At 34.7% G+C, this 20969-nt stretch overlaps 1 protein-coding gene across 1 annotated transcript; it reads right to left on the reverse strand.

Annotated features, from left to right (window-relative positions):
- Positions 1-10469: 10469 nt before the first annotated feature.
- LOC132559535 (cystine/glutamate transporter-like) lies at positions 10470-18561 on the reverse strand. The gene is made up of 10 exons (XM_060224164.1): positions 17862-18561; positions 16398-16523; positions 15821-15920; positions 15232-15276; positions 14843-14966; positions 13860-13963; positions 12070-12166; positions 11646-11795; positions 10820-10997; positions 10470-10525 (listed from the first exon to the last, which is right to left on the reverse strand). Exons 1-10 carry the CDS (start codon positions 18559-18561, stop codon positions 10470-10472), a joined length of 1680 nt encoding a protein of 559 aa, XP_060080147.1.
- Between the last annotated feature and the right edge of the window lie 2408 nt (positions 18562-20969).

Genomic DNA, 20969 nt, shown 5'->3' on the forward strand with positions numbered 1-20969 from the left:
CAAAAAAGATGTTTTGACAGTGGTAAATATGTGTTTAAACATTCATCCAAAATAGCTACACTGTCATTAAAGTTACAGGTCATCATTGGAATATCTAGGCAGCGAAACTGGTGTGCATGCCTGAACATACTGTACACTTGGTCTTCTAACCACTCTAAATCCATGTGCTTCCACAGCACTGACCTAGTGTGTACAAAAGTGTTCATAAATTTACAGGTCCTGCTTACATTCTTCAACAGGTCAAATATTCCAACATATTCCAAGATCTTCTCCAACATCAAGTCCGGCAGGTCTGTCAGATCCACAAAATCACTCATATTGATACCTGAAACAAATAAATGTATACATGTATTGGAAATACACATGAAAAGTGAACCCTTAATTTAGATTTCAAATACCATTTATTTTTTTATATGTAAGCAACATACCAAATATGATTTATTCAACAGAGAAACAGACACAGACTAGACTGTCAAGACATGAAACAATATGCTCCCCAGTCCTCAATGGCATAAAATGACCAAAACCTTGACATAATTTGACCAAATATTATCAAATTTCTCCTATTGAAAGAATTTCCAATAAATTTCAATTTATCAAAATGTCAACATCCATGGAAGGCTATAATCACAATATCATTACCAAAGACCATCAAAATACAAGCAGTTTAATTCCAATCTTACCTTTTGAGCAATTGTAATCACTTTCTTTGCTGGAGTCTCTCCAAATGACAATTGTAAGCACAATGCTGCAAAAACTGGTATGTATGTCTTGCTTTTATTGGATATTCAATATAGAATATCCAGTAGGTGGACATAAGCAGAAAAACTGCCTCCAGAATGTCTTTGTTATTCAAAATAATGTTGCCCTCTACAGCGATGTAAAATATCCTGTTTTTACTGTCAAATGGTTTGATGGCAATTATAAAAGGTGTCCTTGGTCCGCACTTCACCAATTCCATCAAGTTTTCATCAGTCTAAAAAACATAACACATCACATACATTAAATACCCTGTGAGGCAAAAAAATGCAACCAAATTTAATCTACATTTTTAAGAGAATAATGTTTTTGTCCATCAAGAAATATCACAGTAAATGGATGCATGAAATAAATATTTAACTGTCATTCAAACAATTTATATTTTTAAATGTGCCAAAACAGGTAAAGTGAATTGAAATTCCACCTCACAGCACTCACATACCTTGTCATTATGATTAATTAGTATTCTTGAAAGTCAAATTAGTTCTATAATTCTATTATGATGCAGATAGGCTTTTCTCTAATTGACCATTGACCATGAAAGTAGGTCAAGTCATTCATTTGAACATACTTGGTGGACCAATACTGGCCATATCCCAGTATGCTGGGTCTTTTCATTAGTCAGAGGAAGTTTGTTAAAGATTTTATAACATTTGACCCTTGTGACCTTGAAAGTGAGTCAAGGTCATTTATTTGAACAAACTTGGGAGGGCTTCACTCCAGTATGCTACATGCCTAATATCTGTATCCTGGGTTATGGTTATTGAGGAGATGTTGTTTGAACGAATGACTATAAGTAACCATGACCCTTCGGATCAGAGGACCTAAAAAAGCCCTCATAACAGGCTGCTATACTGTCCTAAAATGATGGATGTAGCTATCATTAACTTAAAGAATACCTTTTGCTTGAAAAACGTTAAGGGTACTTTAGATTGCAAGGTATATTCTATAAGCAGATTCGGAATTAACAGAAGCCATTTACACTGCAATTTTGCATCTTGGTATAACTAACTGAAAATCATCACCTCAGTTTCAGATAATAAAGGTGTATACCAGGTAATAGACAAAACTGTATTTAAACACTGTTTCTCCACCTGACTTGAGAATATTTCTCAGTGACACACTACTTCCTGTTTAAAGACCATACAATGTACAATAATTAGTGGCAAGATTTATGATAAGGGAGGTAACTTTGTTAAATGTGCCTATTTCCCAGTTTTGAGAAATTACGCTCAGGCACCTGTATGTGTAATATATGATGAAGCTTCATACTGAATAATTATATTTTTTTTACCTTTTATTTCATAACATCCTGATACCCATTGAATTGGAATGTGAAATTGTGGATTGTTTTAAACATAAATTAATAAAAGTCCATCAGTGTATTTTGGAACCTTTTCCATATAAATGTAAAATGGAAATTTTCAGCTAAAATCTCAAGGGACATGGGTCCTGTATACAAACCTAAAACACACTGAAACACTGCTAAAGAATAGGAAACTTTTGATTCATCAACCTGCATTGATATTAGTTAAAATATTTTACTCTGATGTACACCATAGATTAAAACTTACACTGATTTCTTTGATGAAGGAACCATCATCTTCGTCAAAGAGGTGTGGCAACATCAAACATGAAGCAATGAGTTTGTGAACAAATACAGATTTGGGAGTTATTTCATCCAGATCAGCAATCACAAAGTCCAATCTATTAATTATTGCATCAGATCTTTTCAGTCTTCTTTTTTTAGTTCTTAATAATGTTCATAACATTTTCTGGAATCTTTGTGAGGTTTGTCTTGAAAATTTCATAGCGTCTACACATGTCAAACGGGTCATTTCCTTCTGATATACCTCAACTATTTTGAGTGCTGTGTACTCTTCTAAGATTTTTTGTACCGGTGGACCAGTATTTACAAGACTCCGACGAAGGGGAAAAGTCTTTTGCATGATATAGTCAATGTGATCAATGTCATTCTGACCACTATTGATATAGTCTTTCAATTCAGATGCCATATTTTCAAAGTCTTCATGGTTGCCTGTTACCAATGGTGCCCAGTTGGAACCCTTAGGTACACTTCTTTTCTTTTGCATGCTAGGTGTACTACTGGCACTGCTTGAGGCAGAGCTACCACTGCCCATTTCCAATTTTGTTCTTTTTTTTCTCCATTTCACTGCTGGTTCACTCATATTTCTGCGCATGTTTTTAAGTTTGTCACGAATGCACTGTGTCCATCCATCATATCCATTTCCAATTTTTTCTGTCAGGTATGGGTATGTGTCAGTGAGAAGCCTAGCCACCTCACTTATTTGTCCACTATTTGGATAAAAGGTATACTCTGTTATAGCTTCCCCTACATGTTGCAATAGCTCATGTTTGTTTGCCCAAGAAAGAAATTTTTCTTCCTGAAGATGGTTCAACAATATCTTGGAGTATTTAGAACTGTCAAGCTTGAAAGTCTTTGGCCACATTACAGTACCTCTCTTTTCTATCCGTGAAGTTGAAGCCTTCATTTCTGGTGATGAAATGATTGAACTGGTATCAGTATCATCTAAAGCTTCACTAAGAACAGATGACTGAGGTGTGGAAATTAGAATTAATGAATTATCTTCAACTTTCTCATCTGAATCAGTGATAGTGAGTTGAAGTTTTTCCTTTGTCTTCAAAGTGAAAAATTCCTCATCGTGTGCAATATCAACATACTCATCCCAATCTTTATGTTAACAGAACTATAGTTTTTTATTCCAAACTCCTTTCTCGACTTGTTTAGTAAAGTCAATATATCTTCCTTGCAAATGGTGACAATCTTTGTTGAAAAACCACATTTAACAAGAAATTGTAGGTCTTTAGGTTCCTCCAAATTACGACAGACAGTATTCATCTGAAACAAGAAAAAAAAATAGAAAAATGTATAATGTGGAAACTTCACAGGAGGAAAATTACTTTTTATAATAATAAACTTTATTTTCTGAGGATAACATACTTAGCCTTCGGCTTATCTTCCATATGGTCCTTTTACAAGTATACAGTGTAACATTTCTATTATCCCTCAATACCTTTAGATGTATGATGCAAATGTAATTAATATTAAGCCTGCTGTATATTGATTACTTACATGTAATTACATATAGCTGCAAAGTACCAAATGTGTGCATCTGACAAAAAAAAAACAAAAGATTTTGAACTCATTGAAACCTTGGTCATTTTAAAATACCGATGTTTTACTTCAAAACGCATACACCAACAAGAACGTAGTGGTTCAAAATTCAAAATCTGTTGTGGATAATGAATAAGAAAATGATGTTTTGGTGTCAGTCTTTCCCCTGGAAAACATTCCTTGAAAAGCATATGATGATCTGTAATGATAGCCTCTAAGTATGGACACATTCTCTTATGAATCCTCGGACTCAGTGACACTTCAACTATACGTTTGAACAGTAACAGAAGTTCCCAGTCCATGTTTCCAGGAGGCACAAGGTCTCCGAGCATAAATGGAAGGAATCGCACCAATGTCCACATTTGAATAGCAGTCTGGGTAATACTTGATAGACTCTTTGGTGTAGCAGGTTTATCAGTAATATCACACTTACCAAACTGAAAACCGTCTATCCTTGAAATGACTAAATCTTCAGTGAAATAGCCATCTTTTGATAGTTTTTTCAATACAAGAGGAATTTCCACTCTAACACAACCTTCTAATAGATCATGCATACAGTCTGGAGGAAGTCCATTCATAACATGGAAATATTTCAGTTCAGTGAAAGGGCTATTTATCTTCAGTCCATATTCTGAGCTAGTAGCATTACCATTTTCTACTTCATTCACTTGCCAATCATATGACTACACATCTCGTTGACATACAGCTGACACATTAAAACAGCTTTGCACATCTTCAGGAGTTGCCATACAGAACCTACACACATGCTTCACATTGGGTCCAAAACTTTCCATGAAGCCTCCAACTTGGTGACTTCCAAGATCATCAGCACGTATATAAATTAAAGATCCTTTGAAATTATATGCATTGCAATCATGATTTATTGATACCCCATCTCGTTCCAGAACTTTTAAATCATTTAAAAGTGGCTGTAGTATTGGTTTTAAGCCGAATTCCTTTATGTTTGGAACAGGTCACAAGATACATAGTTGAATGCAATTTAATCCTGGGTGTTGGAATGGATTGAGATTTCCAAGTGACATATAAAGGCACCCATTTTGTGTTTGCCTCTTCTTGAACCGAGTGGGTTTACTACTTCAAATTCATCATAGTAAATGGTAACTTGAATACAATTTTTTTCTGACTTAAATAGTTTGTTTTCAGAATAGTGTATACCATCTTTGAAGTCAATCAGAATGTTTTGGTTCTGGTTATTGTTTTCATTCCCCAATATTGATGAAATTATGTCCTCATCTTTCAACATACATTGAATTGTTTCCAAAATAGGTATGTATTGAAATTCTCTATGTTTGTTTTGATTTGCTCCCAAATATACAGTGCGTGGCTGAACAAATGGAAAGTTTTCCTGCATAAACACATGTCTCCTGTAGGCGGATGAAAAATTGACAATAGAAGAAGAAAATACATTAGTTTGAATTTCTTTAACAACTTCCTCCAAAAGGTCGGGCTGAATCTGAGCCTTCAATTTGTTAACAATTTTTCTTGTACATTTTCCATTGTTATTTCAAATAAGGTTTTTATTTCTTCAATCACACTATCAATTGTTGATACAGGAAAATGGAGAAATTCCTGAAGTCTAAGGAACACTTGTGCAAGACTATTTTCATAACAAGATATGAATACCTCGTCTTAAAATTTGTTTGTGCTGTTTAAATCATTTCCTTGTTGTACATGTAGCTCATCTTGATTTTCTATGTTATCTATATCCATAGATCTAGATTCAATGAAAATATTCTTCACAACATACAGGGTCAGGTTGGGATGTTTTCTTGTTATGTGAGAAGTAAAAGAGGAAAATACACTATATTCACATTCACAGTTTTGCGCTTTAGGGCTTTCAAAGAATATGCTGTAATAACTTAAATCGTTGTGTACTTTCTATGGGAACATTCTCTAGGTTGATCCCAGTGGGGAACGATAAAGTGAGAGATATTCGAAATGCAGTTGAGGCTTTGAACTTATTATTGGTATCCCGGAAACTCAATACAAGTGTTTGAATAAGAAACTTGTAACGGTGTCATGACTAATGTCTTTCTCACCATCGTTGTAGGAAACATTAAGTTAATGACCACTTGATGATACGGATATGTCCTGTGTGTACAGGAAATCCCTATACAGATTACTTCTTATACTGGTAGGTCTATGTTGTAACAAGGCGATATGACAATGCCAGTTTAGTAATATTTTTCTTCAATGAGTACATTTATCAGATAATATCAGCAACTTAAATGTCTGTGGGCTATCTAAACAGCGACGGTATAAAACATGGCTTGACTCTCAAGGTCTACGTGACGACGGTATACTCTCAAGGTCTACGTGACGACGGTATAAAACATGGCTTGACTCTCAAGGTCTACGTGACGACGGTATATTCCCAAGGTCTACGTGACGACGGTATAAAACATGGCTTGAATCCCAAGGTCTACGTGACGCAGTATACTCCCAAGGTCTAAGTGACGACGGTATACTCCTAAGGTCTACGTGACGACGGTATAAAATATGGCTTGACTCTCAAGATCTACGTGACGACGGTATACTCTCAAGGTCTACGTGACGACGGTATAAAACATGGCTTGACTTCCAAGGTCTACATGACGACGGTATACTCTCAAGGTCTACGTGACGACTGTATAAAACAATGCTTGACTCTCAAGGTCTACATGCCGGGGGTATAAAACATGGCTTGACTCTCAAGGTCTACGTGACGACGGTATACTCTCAAGGTCTACGTGACGACGGTATAAAACATGGCTTGACTCTCAAGGTCTACGTGACGACGGTATAAAACATGGCTTGACTCCCAAGGTCTACGTGACGACGGTATAAAACATGGTTTGACTCTCAAGGTCTACATGACGACGGTATACTCTCAAGGTCTACGTGACGACGGTATAAAACATGGCTTGACTCCGAAGGTCTACGTGACGACGGTATACTCTCAAGGTCTACGTGAAGACGGTATAAAACATGGCTTGACTCCGAAGGTCTACGTGACGACGGTATACTCTCAAGGTCTACATGACGACGGTATACTCTCAAGGTCTACATGACAACGGTATACTCTCAAGGTCTAAGTGACGACGGTATACTCTCAAGGTCTAAGTGACGACGGTATACTCTCAAGGTCTACGTGACGACGGTATACTCTCAAGGTCTAAGTGACGACGGTATACTCTCAAGGTCTACGTGACGACGGTATACTCTCAAGGTCTAAGTGACGACGGTATACTCTCAAGGTCTAAGTGACGACGGTATACTCTCAAGGTCTACGTGACGACGGTATAAAACATGGCTTGACTCCCAATGTACCCATTCTAAAGCTACAGATACACCGACAGAACACTGTCAGGATTTTTTTTCATTTTTGTTTGTTTTTTTTTTTTTCATTTGATGTTTTTGTTTTTTCTTTGCTTTTTGTTTTTTAGGATCTATATCAGACGTTAAAAAACAACCCAGCACACGTTAGCTCTTTAGTTTTTAATATTTGTTCATTAATCTAACTATGTATCTTATTTGGAATTAGCCTTAAACTTCATTAGTTTTGGCATTTAAATTGACAGATTACTCCTTATATCAATCTAAGTTAAACTATTCTTTATATAAATTTCCATTGTAAGGTGTAACTTTGGGTTGTTTTTTTTTTTATTATTATTATTCAATTTAAATATAAATGTGTAATGGTTAAATAATCTGTAATCCATGTTTTTTATTTTAAAGTGAGGCAGGTCTTTACTGGTTTAACAGTTTATATTTGAAATGGAGTACTGGATAGCAGGACCATTTGATGCGTGCCATGTACAGGTGAATACGTTACATATTCATTTTATTTTATATAAACGGGAGAGCCTAAATATCTATATTTACAATATTGTCGATCTTTGCAGATGATTTGGAGAGAAGTAGATCTAAGAAATAAGTTATATATAACTTTATCATATTATATTTTATTAACTATATTATTTCTATAAGATATTGTACATTTGTAACATGAAGTATTGTAAAGATGATATTTTCCATGTAACTACGATTTATTTCCCTTCTCTAACCGATCATGACACGTGTACTTGTATTGTACAGTGTTTGTTTCAGAGTCTCTAGACAGAGTTGTGTTGTTGATGTGTGTGTGTATTACCGTCACGGATAAAAAATTCCTGAACTAAAACATCAACCACTTCATTTACTGTAACCTGGTAATGGAAGCTGATACATCTTTATCTGAACTAAGAAAGCAGGGATACATAAACGTGTGTTTATTTCGATTGTATAAAATGATATAAATACAGCAAAACCAATAAGGAAAATATTTAACAATAACATTGACATTAATAACAATTATTTTCTTGGTTAAACAGAATCTGACTATTACAAACAAACAGTTTCTCTTTTATATTAACTCGTTAAAACTATACTTAGTGATGGCAATATTCTAGTAGTTTTTTTATTTGACTTGTAGTTTCATGGTGTTGCTTGTGAAGTAAATACAAGTTGATATATTTACATCTTCTTTTCTGAATAAATCTGCAACAGATCCTTTAATTCACGATAGCAAATTTCATGGATTTAAAATATGTCATTTAATAAAACTGAAAGACGAGCCAACAACAAAGACCGGAGATCAATAATGTATAAATCAATAACAAGTATTAGATCAATATTAATATATGTGATTCCTAAATTATATATTGTTAATAAAGTGAACTAACAAAATAGATTATACACAGGAAAAATGAACATAAGTCCTTGTATATACTTCACAATCACAAGTAAAATCACTAAATAATCTATCGGAGCATTTTATAGAAATCGTTCATGGTCAAGCCGACAAGTTTTTTTTTTAAATTTCGTCACAATGGCGCCGGTATGCAACCAGGTCTCCACCAAATAACTAATTATCATTGTAGACACAACAATATTCCGTTTACATTTTGTACCAAAAGACATACAAATGAATAGCAAATTGTATCTAAAAGTTTATATTAGAATATAATTATGAAAAAAGTACAGTTGACCATTTGGTTGCAGAGAAGACATGACTTACTTTATAAAGGTTATCGTAAGCCAGCAGCTGTGCTTTATCATAACGTATGTCTACAGGATATCACAGCCCCTCTTTGTTCATTTTATCACAGTGTTTCGCACATTATTGGTCGTTGTTATAGCAACGCTTGATTTAAAGGCATCGTGGTATATATTTTTAGAATCACAATGACGTAAAACACTTATGTTTGTTGGGTAAATGCATGACTTCATAATGCCCATATCACATGGAGGTTGTTTCATAATCACTACAAAACATTTTCGATAACGTGGATTTTATCAATACCTTTCTTTCTCTTTGATCATATAGAAATTTGCTATGTGACTAGATTTCAATGATGTTAACGATGATACTGTAATGGTATTTTCTATGACGTCATAAAGTGGTGGTGTCCTTTATAGCGCTATATTTACAATTTGTTCTGTGGTCACCCATTATGTCTATATTAATCTGGATTGCATTCACAGTATTGTAGATGCAATTCAGAGAGTGCGCATTAATATTTTATCTGTGGTAGGCTAAATACAAATAGTATCGAATACCTGAATGATCAAGGATTTCAGGCTAGACACATCATGTTCATGAGCTCCCATAAATCTGAAAGTTCGCTTCGGTCCTATAACCGCACAGTTTCGACAACACAGAAAAAGTCACTCAGTGCATCGTTGTCTACCCTGACACTTCCAGTTACCGATCACACAGCGTGAGTTTCGCGATCCCCAGTTACCGATGTGTTTCATCGGAGTCCCTTTCTGCAAGCGATAATCCTCTTCCTTTAAACTCACTCAGACAAAACATTAATGTAAATGTCCAAACCAACACGGCTACACCAAGTTTCTTCTCCGGCTCATCATTTTCAGGCTGTTCGTTCACTTTTAACTCGAATGAGTTTTTTTCTGAATGAACGGACCGGCACGGTAGGCCTATGGTTTACACCTGCGTAGTGAAATTTTAATTCTCTGGATTTAAGTACTGATATTAAATAGTTATTGTTGAAAGTGTTAAACATATTCATTTCGTCAGCTAACAAAGTTTCAAACTTTATTGTTTTATCAATCTGTCATTGTTTTACTGTTGTTTTTCCACGCACTATTTTTTGTCGTCGTCAATATGGCTGTTCCAGCAACATCGCAACACTAACGGACGTCATTCTATTTATCTATCACCCAGATTGCATTCATATTGACAATAAATGCATTCTGACAGACGTTCAATGGTTAAATGACTTCGTTTCTCTCAATGACGAGATATAGTAAAGTTTTGCAATCAGCTTTTCCGTGCGCATGCTTATTTCAATGACGAGATCACTGTGAAAGTTTCTCAATGGAAAAATCATACGAATTTTTATTTGAAAGACGTAGTCACTTTGAGCTTCCCTCCGTGTTGAAACAAGATATGGTTTTCTCATTGCTAGGATCGAGTATTTCCCTTAGGATAAGTCAGGACAGTGTCTTCCGATGTAATCGATACTAGGAACTGATTTTTGTGACGAGATCATGTAGAGGTCTTTCCTATCATCAACATCTTTTGGGCTACTATAGTCCATCCAGCTGAACAAAATTAGATTCCATACGTCAGAACATTGTATACATAAATGTTTTTATTTCAACGACAGAAGCATTTCGTATGTAAAGGAACGCCACTATGAAAAATTTAGAAAAACATCAATCTCAGCCTTATCATAGTTTATTTACTAGAAGTAAGGAATCCACCCATGCTTTCTTTTTATAAAACCAAAGGCAAGAAATTAGTGATTTCGTGGAAAATTATTTACTTTTTCATGAAAATAGATTTCCCTCTGTTCTGTTTTGCAAAACTTTTATATGAGATTTGAAGTGACCTACCAATGAAATCACGGAAACACTTAGGTTTTGGTTCCCATAGGACGCCAAACCAGTAAATGGGAATTCCGGAGAAGAGAATTGCCAGTCCTATTCCCATCTTCTGTGGCTTTTGGTAGATAGCCAATACCAAGACGGCGATGTTGACGACCAACATGACAAGCGGGACGAAGAACATTGTCTGCCAACAACATATTTTACACACATATAACAGACCACATTGTTCAAAATCTCAACAGAAGTGCAAAAGGTTAAGTTTGAATCTTTTAAATATATATATATTTGTGAATTTGGATTTACACATATTGTGTCATCAAACGAATCTCTAGGTGGCCTTCAAAAGAAGCGTATCAGCCTGTGATTGGTCAGGCTTTTTCTCCTGGAACCAATTACATTACTTCGTTTTTTGCCTTAAATTTTGCCATGACATGTTCCAGGGTGCAGATGGCGATAGTGAACGTAGTATCGATTATGATATTGTGTGTGGTGAGACAGAACACCCTTAACCTTCCTGGAAACTTTGATGTTTACACATGTCACATTCCAAGTTATCCTTCTCATAATTTGACGATATTGACAACTGTATAACGTTTTGGTAAATTTGTATTATAACATATATCTTGTTAATTTCAACATATATGACTGAAGGTGAGGGAAACTTAATCTATGCTTGATGAAATCTATTCACTGTGGATTATGCGGACATTACATTTTTATGTAAAGCATAACATTGAACAACATATAATATAAATTGATGAACGAAACATAGCATTGTACAACATATAATATAAATTGATGGTCTGTATGACATTTGGTGTTAGATACCTACCTGGTATGGTCGGTGCTCGTCCGGTTTTGTATACCTGAGGTAAAGAAGGGCTAGAACAACAGCTATTCCCATAGTGGTGGAGTAGAGACCAATAAAATCCATCATGTCTACCACGCCTCCTGAAAACAGCATCACCAATCCCCACACCATCTGTATAGCCACAAACATTCAAGTATGACAAGGTTCAAATTTATAACACAACATTAAACATATAGTATTATAATCAGGAATGTCAGTTTGTTAAACATTGTATTCACTGTACAAATTATTTCATTCATGTCATTGTTTATCATATCTCTTTATTTCTGCTACTGAGCAAGATGTTTCCAAGGTGAAATGAAAATACATAAACGCAACGAAAAGAATGAACCGGGCGACAACATTTTATTATCATTTTTTTTTAATCAGAAAATATTAAACTCACCAAAACCAGGATAGAGGGCCAAGGCGTTAGGTATTTGTGGCTGATCATTCCAAAAATCACTGGCATATGTCCCACACGGGACCCAGCGAACAGCAACCTAGGTCAAATCGAAACATATATATATACCGAAACTTCAAAACCAGGTCAGCATTACGGAGGTCTAGTGTTTGTAAGTCATTTCAATAAAGAAATGAATGATTGAAAAAATAAAAATTACTCACAGCAATTACTGATTTTTAAAAAGGTTTTTAAAAGACAGATTTTTACTTTTTAAGTTTTTAAAGGTTCGAAATTAAGGCGATAAGCACAATCCTGAAATTTAGTGCTTCAAAATCATCATAATGCATTAAACGACATGGTGATGTGCTGTACCTTTATTTGAATATTTGTCATTCAGTACACCATTAATATTCACATTCATTATATAGAATATATATTATAATAAGTCTGTGTCGAGTGAAAGGTAACTAATTAATTTCGAGGTACATCACCGCAGTCGCGAAAATTTTATCTTTAAAATGAGACACACGTGTCGCGAAATTTTAATTCGTTGAAATATAATTCGATCGTTTGAAGAAAAAATCTCTGAAATTTTGACCCGCGAAATTTACTAGCAATACGGTATGATTGAGCAGGTAATCGTTGACCGGTCAACGGAAATCTAACCAAACTGTAAATAGCAAACGATCCGAGAGAAATGTGTGCCATATCCTACATAACATAATCTATTAATACAGCTTATGTTGGACTTTTTTCTGTGTAACTGTAAAATTCAGGTGATCTTCATTCTTCTGTCAATAAAGCGAATTGTAAACTTGATTAGAAGCTGGACATTCATCCAATAGAATGTATGACACGTGCACAAACATCCGGATCTATTATTGACCAATAGACATCGTTCTATGTCACCAATGTAACCGGATCTATCCGGTGTCAGATGTCCGCATTCCCTTGTTACCAGGTATAAAACTGACATGTGTGTACAACCAATAACGGTTAAGATTAGGAACATGACATTCTAATCTAGCTATAATAGAATTAATCATTAAAACAGTTTAGATATTATTAAACAAATAAGAACTACTTTGTATGATTATCAAGAACCGTCTATGTTTTAATCTTTTTAAATTTGGTTTTTAAATCTAAACATGATAAGATTTCAATACGATTTCCATATGAAAACACGATAGTTTCCAAAACTAAATTCATTTCCAGTCGAACCGCATTATCCTGAAGTTGCTGGGAAAACTATCAGTTATCCGGGTATTCGATTGAAGCACATTGTAAGTTCGACTGTTTTGTGTTTAATTTGGTAGGAACTGATGAAATACTTCGAATTAACCGGGGTCTTCGAGTTTTATGACTTCGAGATAACAAGGTTCGACTTATGTTGATGATTTGAATGTATTACATTACTCGATTAAATTACCCTATTTTATATTATCTTTAAGTTATCTTTATTGACATATAGGATATTTCTCACATGCCGCATAATTCAATATCATTTACACCTAAAATAATGTCTTGCTAAAAGTTGATACAAACGTTAAATTTAGGATAAGTAATGTTCTCGTGTCATGTCATAATATTGTTGTATTTTTAAAGCTGATCTTTTTTTTTTTTCAAATTTGGGCGCTAAATAATTTATCGCTATACACACATGAGGAGTTCGTGGTACCATTGATATGTTGTACGGGTCAGTCCGTGTGCTTCGTCATACAGGTGTGGTAACACACATAAGCCAGCTTGTGCATGTATGGATTCTCGTTATCACACAGGTGAAAGCTTACCTGGAATGACCCATGATCGAGGCATTCAGTGCTCCGATGGATGTAGTAGCCACAAACACGGATATGACGATCCTGAGAGGGTTATACACACGCTGAATAAATGTCTACAACAACAAGATTAGCACCAAGCTGTCAAGGCCCACTACTTACTTCTTACTTATATCACGTGGGAAGAGACAAGTTTGAGTGGACTGGGTTTGATTTCGTCATTTACAATATCACTGTCAATATTTATTGAACTTCCTGGTTAATCCTTGTGATAAGAGCTGACATTGGGAGCACTGAGTTCGAGCAGTCTATATCATTCTCTCCATCCCCGATATATTTTGATATTGTATCCTTGACTGACGCTCCCTCTATTTGTTTGTTCTTTAGTAATTTGTTTTATGACAGTTCCTCTTTCACTTTATAATGAATTTATATAATTGCTATTTTAGAATGTTGTGTTAGCAACGTTCATTCTCTCTTTTTCAATAATGATGTCTTCATTAGTTTTTACAAATATTTCATTACAAATCATGCATTCTAACATATTGCGTATACAACACTGTGACACAAATCTATCGAGTTAAAAGATATCTAAGTAGTGCCAGTAATATAAGATTATTGGATTTGTTCAACCCTATGTAAACAACAAACCCAGATACCTAATCAATATTGATACATAATTTTTTGTCACGTAATTTGTGATTATTGACTATAATGTTGAGAGACTACTACGGAAGCGTATTCCGGCCACGTTGTGTTTTATTTTATCTCGAAATTTAGCGATAGCAACTCGAAATTTAGCGTTAGTAATCTGGAATTTTGAGTTAGTAAGTCGAACCCGAAATTTCGAGATAACAACTCGAAATTTCGACTCACTTACTCAAAATTTCGTTAAAATAAAATACAACGTGGCCGAAATACGTTTCCGTAAGAGACAGATAAATAATAGTTTGATTACGACTTATTTCAACAAATTGATTCAAAGTGAAACTTACTATAGCTACTGCCTTAGACCCGAGGACTTCCGGAGGGCTGAGCAAGGTAAAATATGCTACATTTGTCATGATGTACTTGATGATGACGATGATAAAGGTAATATAGACAGACCGAGGTAAATCTCTGAAAAGGGACCAAAAGGTTTTAGTAACATTTGTACCAAACCAACATACGCACGCATGTACAGCAATCTTCATCCTTATCTTAAAGTATAATTATCCGCTACTCATAGTGAACATATAACATGTTCTCGTGAAATGACTTGATGTAAATGTAATATTTGTATAACATTAAACGAATACGGATTGTCCCCGTTGTGATCTACAGCTGTATTCTATGGTAGCTATTTATTAGTATTTAAATGTGCTGTTTAGTTCTGTGTATTTACCTTCCAGGCTTCTTGACCTCCTCCATCATACTTGTCATCACCTGCCTGGCAACAGACCACGTGACAAAGGTAAGTAAATTATCCATAAAAAGAGGACAGTTATTAAATAAATCATTAACATCCCCGAGTAAATTATACCCCGCCATAGCTTATCATAGAAAATGTATAGATTACGTCGGACGATTATCCTAACCCGATATTTATTTATATCGGTAATATTCTTAATGAAGCACTTATTTAATCCAATGAAATTAATCTAAAGGCAATGATGTGTAAAAATGATTTTCTTTTTCTATATATAGAAAAATTATAGATTAAATTACGTTGTAGTGCTACATACAATTAATGAAACAAACATGTTTTGTGAATGTTTACAGTAAGAAAGGCTATACCATGTTTTCATATATTAAAACATATTGAAATATTAGATAAATATTAAAATACTGTGTTATGATTTCTTTATATCGTCGCTTATCCTGATCAGCAGATGGTCGATTTATTTTGCGTTTTTCCTTGTGTTCATAAATAAAAAACACTTTTATATACCTCTATCTAAACTTCTGAACAGTTGTATTTCTCCGAGACTTACCATCCACCATAAGAAAAAGCGGCGTAAAGAACAGCCAGACCGATCTGTCCGGGATCGGAAGACGTTCCCTCAAACATGTTTTGAAAATTCTCTGTCTCACCTGTAAGAAAATAGATTCTCAGCTCCAGTATTTTACCAAATAAGGATTCTGTGCAATTAAGATTATTTGCGGATTTATTTCACCTGAAGTTGGATTAATTAAAAAAGATATATTTATTTGTACGAACCATCCGGATGTTAGGGATATTTTTTTCATTTTCATTTATCAACCATTCTTGATAGTATGCGTCGTGTTTTGTTTTGATTTTAATCCAGACATAGTACTTTTCACGAGCGATTTTAAATTCGTTGCTTATATAACCTTATTTTTTTATTTTTATATTTTTTTTCTTATTTTTCTGAAAAGTCCTGTACATGTGCGACATATGAAACATAATTGACAGTAAGTGTTAAGTTAGGAAAACAACAGAGTCTTCGGTGTTGATGATGTGGACAACAAATGACTTCTCTTTCATTCAAATATCTTCATTTTAATCACGAAAATAGGGTATTTTCTATCGCTGATCGACATACCAACCTTTGACTAGTTGTATGATCCCGGCCACAACAATGATTGCTAGAGCTATGATCTTGGTACTGGAGAGAAGGGACTGGATTTTGACTACATACTTCATATAGACACAGTTCAATATGACCATCGTTACTGAAACAAACCAGACAAAGTGGTGTGATTAAAAAAAAAACTGTACCTTTTAAATTTCAAAAATATAGTTTTGAGGAACAGAAACTTTATTTTTACTGCTGAATTATTAATTATGTCTCTAAATATGTCAAAATAGATATTTTATTTAAAAAGATGAACACATTTTTTTTTCAATTTTCAATAACATATTTAATTTTTTTTTAAATAAAATATTTGTTTCTATTTAAAATACATCTTCACAAATGTGTGTGTTTTACAATGTAAGAAATCTTTTCATCAACATATAATAAAGAAGCGGAATATTATTTTCCACTCAGTAACAAGAGTACACAAAATGAAATATTTTTAAATCTTGGATGTAACATTTAGTAAACTCTCATTTTGTCGTTATTTTTTACATATTTGATAAACAAAAATACAATTTTATTCTTAAATGAAAATCAGATGATTTTTTACAGAATGTTTGGATTTTTAATTATTGATGTATATCGCATAATAAACCTGTTAGTTTGCCGAAAAAATAAACAAGTTGGTATACCGGACAAGTAGAGGTAGCATCAAACAAGATATTTATATATCATAACTTCATATTTTGTAATAATTAACGAATAACTCGGTATCTAAAAGGCATTTATTGGTAGACAGTATCACGATTTATTGTCATTATTTCTTCGCGTTATTTGTTTTTTTTAACTCTACATTAATTATTTTCGTTGTTTCGCCAGTACAGCACTCTCTTAAATCGAGATCTGTCTGTTGCATTTCGATCTATTTTTCTTTAAACGCGTGTCAACATTTTCTGGCAATAAATAAGTAAGTATGATAATTTCCGAAAGATGTATTCAAATGTCTACAACACTAAAAGTTGTTTTCCCAGAGAAAGTATAAAATGTATACATTACCACATTTATTAGTTAAAAGAATAATTTCGGTTTAAGAAATTAGTATCTGTTTGTAATTTCTATTTTTCTGCGTGGAATCATTCATTTATGAAAAGGTCCTTAACGATATAGACGTAAGCACGTAACCTTTTTTGCGACAAATGTATACATGTTTCTTTATGGTTAATGAATTGTTATATTCCGTCTTTCAGAGGATGTATTGTAGATTCAAATTTGTGTATCTCCAATTTTTTCAACACCGTTAAACTGCAAGATTCAAATTCTGATAATTTTCTTACTCCTTGTTTAATAAAAAAAATATCCGAATTTTTTTCATGTAAGTGAACAAAAAATCGACTCTCGGTAGATATATTCGAGACATTTGATTGGTTGAGGTTCATCATACAAAGTCAGGAAAAACAGTGAATATCGAAAATATCTTAATTAAAAGACTTACTCATGATCCAGCCAGCCAACACCTTCACACCGTCGTCCGGCGCATCACAGTCCGGATAAACTGGCTGCACAATGTAGAGTGCTGCTGTGTAGGCAAGAAACGCCCAAAAAGGACCAGCTACAAGAACCACATAGCCCCACATGATGAGAAATCCTGGCAAGGGTCCAAACGTATGCATGACGTAAGCATAGGGACCACCAGCGTGTGGTAACATTGTCCCCAATTCAGCGAAACAAAGAGCCAACATCATGTTGATGAGACCCCCAACCAACCACACTATTAACGAGGCCCCTACGGACCCCGTGGCGCTGAGAATATTAGAGGGAGAAATAAATACAGACGAATGTCCAGTAACTGCAACCATGATGGCTACACAGTGAAAGAGATTCAACGATCTTTTCATTTGAACGTTATTTTTTTCGTCTTTTTTCTTTTCATCTTTGTTGTCTTTAGTTGTTGGTTTGTTATCAGATTCCTTCTCGTCCTTTATGCTGTAAACGCCACTGCTGTTAGTATCGCAGCCACTTCCGGCACTACTTCCGCTCGAAGCGTCATCATTGCCAGGTTTTTCGAACCCGATATCGTCTATAGCGTCAGGTGTGTATGCAGGGTTTGCTTTAGCGTAAAACCCGAGACCCTGTACTGGGTAATTACCACTTTTTGGTGTAGAGAACACGTTTTCCGCTTTCCTTCGTGTCATAGTTTTACTATTTCTGTAAATAATTCAAATTATGATATAATTTTTAAACGGTTGGTGTAAAATTATTTAAAAATATCTACAGATTCGTAAATATATATAGTGTGTTGTTTATACAATATTGTTCAGGAAATCCGTGCTTTTGTTTCTTTGTTTATGTGTTTGTGTTGTTGATATGATAAATATTTCATCGAAACATTCATATTAAGATAAAGAAAACAACATATTTTTTATAAATTCAACTTACTTTTTCCGTCAATTACACCTGTTTTCGAAGTCAATATAGTCTAGGTGTCGTGTTGTCCCCACTATTACGAGAGAAGTGACGACGTGCTCACTTGTTCGACGAATGAAATTTCTTCTACAAGTATGAATTATATTTTATACATGTACGTGGGTGGAGTCACTGACGCAGTAATGTCCGGTTAAAACCCGGATTTTTAGGTCCGTTATCAGTTGCTCAGTCATGCCGTGATTGATCGGGGTAAGTGTTTGCAGAAACGGGATGTACCGCACTTGCTGACACCAGGACATTATTTGCATTTCAAATATTGATATTTTAATAGCTGGTATTGACTACCGCACCAAGACATTATACATACACAATACATTACTTACCTAACTGTAATACAGATTCACAGTTATACAACCGCACCAAAACAATACACATACACAATACATTACTTTCCTAATTGTAATACAGATTCACAGTTATACAATCCATAATTTAGATAAAAAATTAATCTTCAACAGAAACAACAACAGACAGATATCTACAACAAAGTTTACCGAAAACAACAGACAGATATCTACAACGAAATCTACCTAAAACAACGGACAGATATCAACAACAATGTCTACCTTAAACAACAGAGTGTCCGAGGAATATTTCCTTATAACACGTGAGGGACTTTTTACAAACTCTTATTTACTAATATAGCGATATAAAAAGATACCTCGGATTTGGGACTCCATGTTAAACTTTCTGCTAATTTGACAATTACGGCAGTGCCATTAATCTTCTACTGAAATTCTCTCCCATCAGCTGTCAGTGAGAATATCCGCAAACATTCCGTAGTTATCTTTCGCCTACACAAATGCAGAAATTGAAAACGGTACAGTCATACATTAGAAATATGTATTGTCTGGGGCTTAAATTTGAATTTGATTATTGCAAAAGGTTTCTGGAGTCGTATATAGAAAAATCCTATGTAATTGTTTTCTTGATGTCGAATATGGCCCTCCCTTGAATACTAATGTTGTCAGCGAAGAATATGCACTATAAGATATGTTTCGAATATCAGTCACAGTTTATCTGTTCCGTGCACTTCATGGCCTTTCCCATATTATCTGTGTGCTTTGTCACACATCTATCATACCATTACTATCAGCATGACAGTAGGATATGTCATACTTTTATCTCAAACACTTTTTATTGGTTGTTGTACAAGCTAAACCTTTAATAAAATTCAGATCAACAGGCTCGACATTATTTATGGAATGTCTACTTGAATAAAAAGACGTAACCACAAAAGACGAGATCTGTATCCGTAGCGTCAACGATAAAAGACGAGAGCTGTCTCCCTAGCGTCAACGATAAAAGATGAGATCTATCTCCCTGGCGTCAACGATAAAAGATGAGATATGTCTCCCGGGCTTAATCTCCCGGGCGTCAACGATAAAAGACGAGATCTGTCTCCCTAGCGTCAACGATAGAAGACGAGATCTGTCTCCTTGGCTTAATCTCCCTGGCGTCAACGATAAAAGACGAATTTTGCTTCCTAACGTCAACGATAAAAGACGAGATCTATCTCCCTGGCGTCAACGATAAAAGACGAAATCTGTCTCCCTGGCTTAATCTCCCTGGCGTCAACGATAAAAGACGAGTTTTGCTTCCTAACGTCAACGATAAAAGACGAGATCTATCTCCCTGGCGTCAACGATAAAAGACGAGATCTGTCTCCCTGGCTTAATCTCCCTGGCGTCAACGATAAAAGACGAAATCTATCTCCTTGGCGTCAACGATAAAAGACGAGATCTGTCTCCCTGGCTTAATCTCCCTGGCTTTAACGATAAAAGACAAGATCTGTCTCCTTAGCGTCAACGATAAAACACAGACTGGGCACTAACAACATTGGCAGTCGCGTTATGCACAAAGTCAATATTTACTTGCGTAGTGCGCTAGTAAATTCTTGGCCTCATAAACGTAATCTTTAACATCCAGACTGACGTCATCATTTATAAATAGAGACGACAAATATAATGTCTCATATATTTTATTTGATATATGACAAAATCTATGACTGATTTTTAGTATTTGCATTTATCACTTTTCTTGTTTCTTTTCCGCATTTTGCTTTCTGTTGTTTCTTTTTGTTTTCTGTTGTTCATATTTTGTTTTCTGTTGTTCC

Source organism: Ylistrum balloti, unplaced genomic scaffold (assembly GCF_031769215.1).
Source record: "Ylistrum balloti isolate Yb309-2 unplaced genomic scaffold, AGI_CSIRO_Ybal_v1 Utg370928, whole genome shotgun sequence".
Classification (NCBI taxonomy): domain Eukaryota; kingdom Metazoa; phylum Mollusca; class Bivalvia; order Pectinida; family Pectinidae; genus Ylistrum; species Ylistrum balloti.

Bases quoted from the DNA above. Each gene is read 5' to 3' on its own strand.
- LOC132559535 (XM_060224164.1), bottom strand. From the start codon at position 18,561: ATGACACGAAGGAAAGCGGAAAACGTGTTCTCTACACCAAAAAGTGGT. The intron at 16,524-17,861 runs GTAAGTCTTTTA...GGTTTGTTTCAG, and splicing joins GTTGGCTGGCTGGATCATGA to TAACGATGGTCATATTGAAC. The intron at 11,796-12,069 runs GTGAGTTTAATA...GTGGCTATACAG, and splicing joins GGCCCTCTATCCTGGTTTTG to ATGGTGTGGGGATTGGTGAT.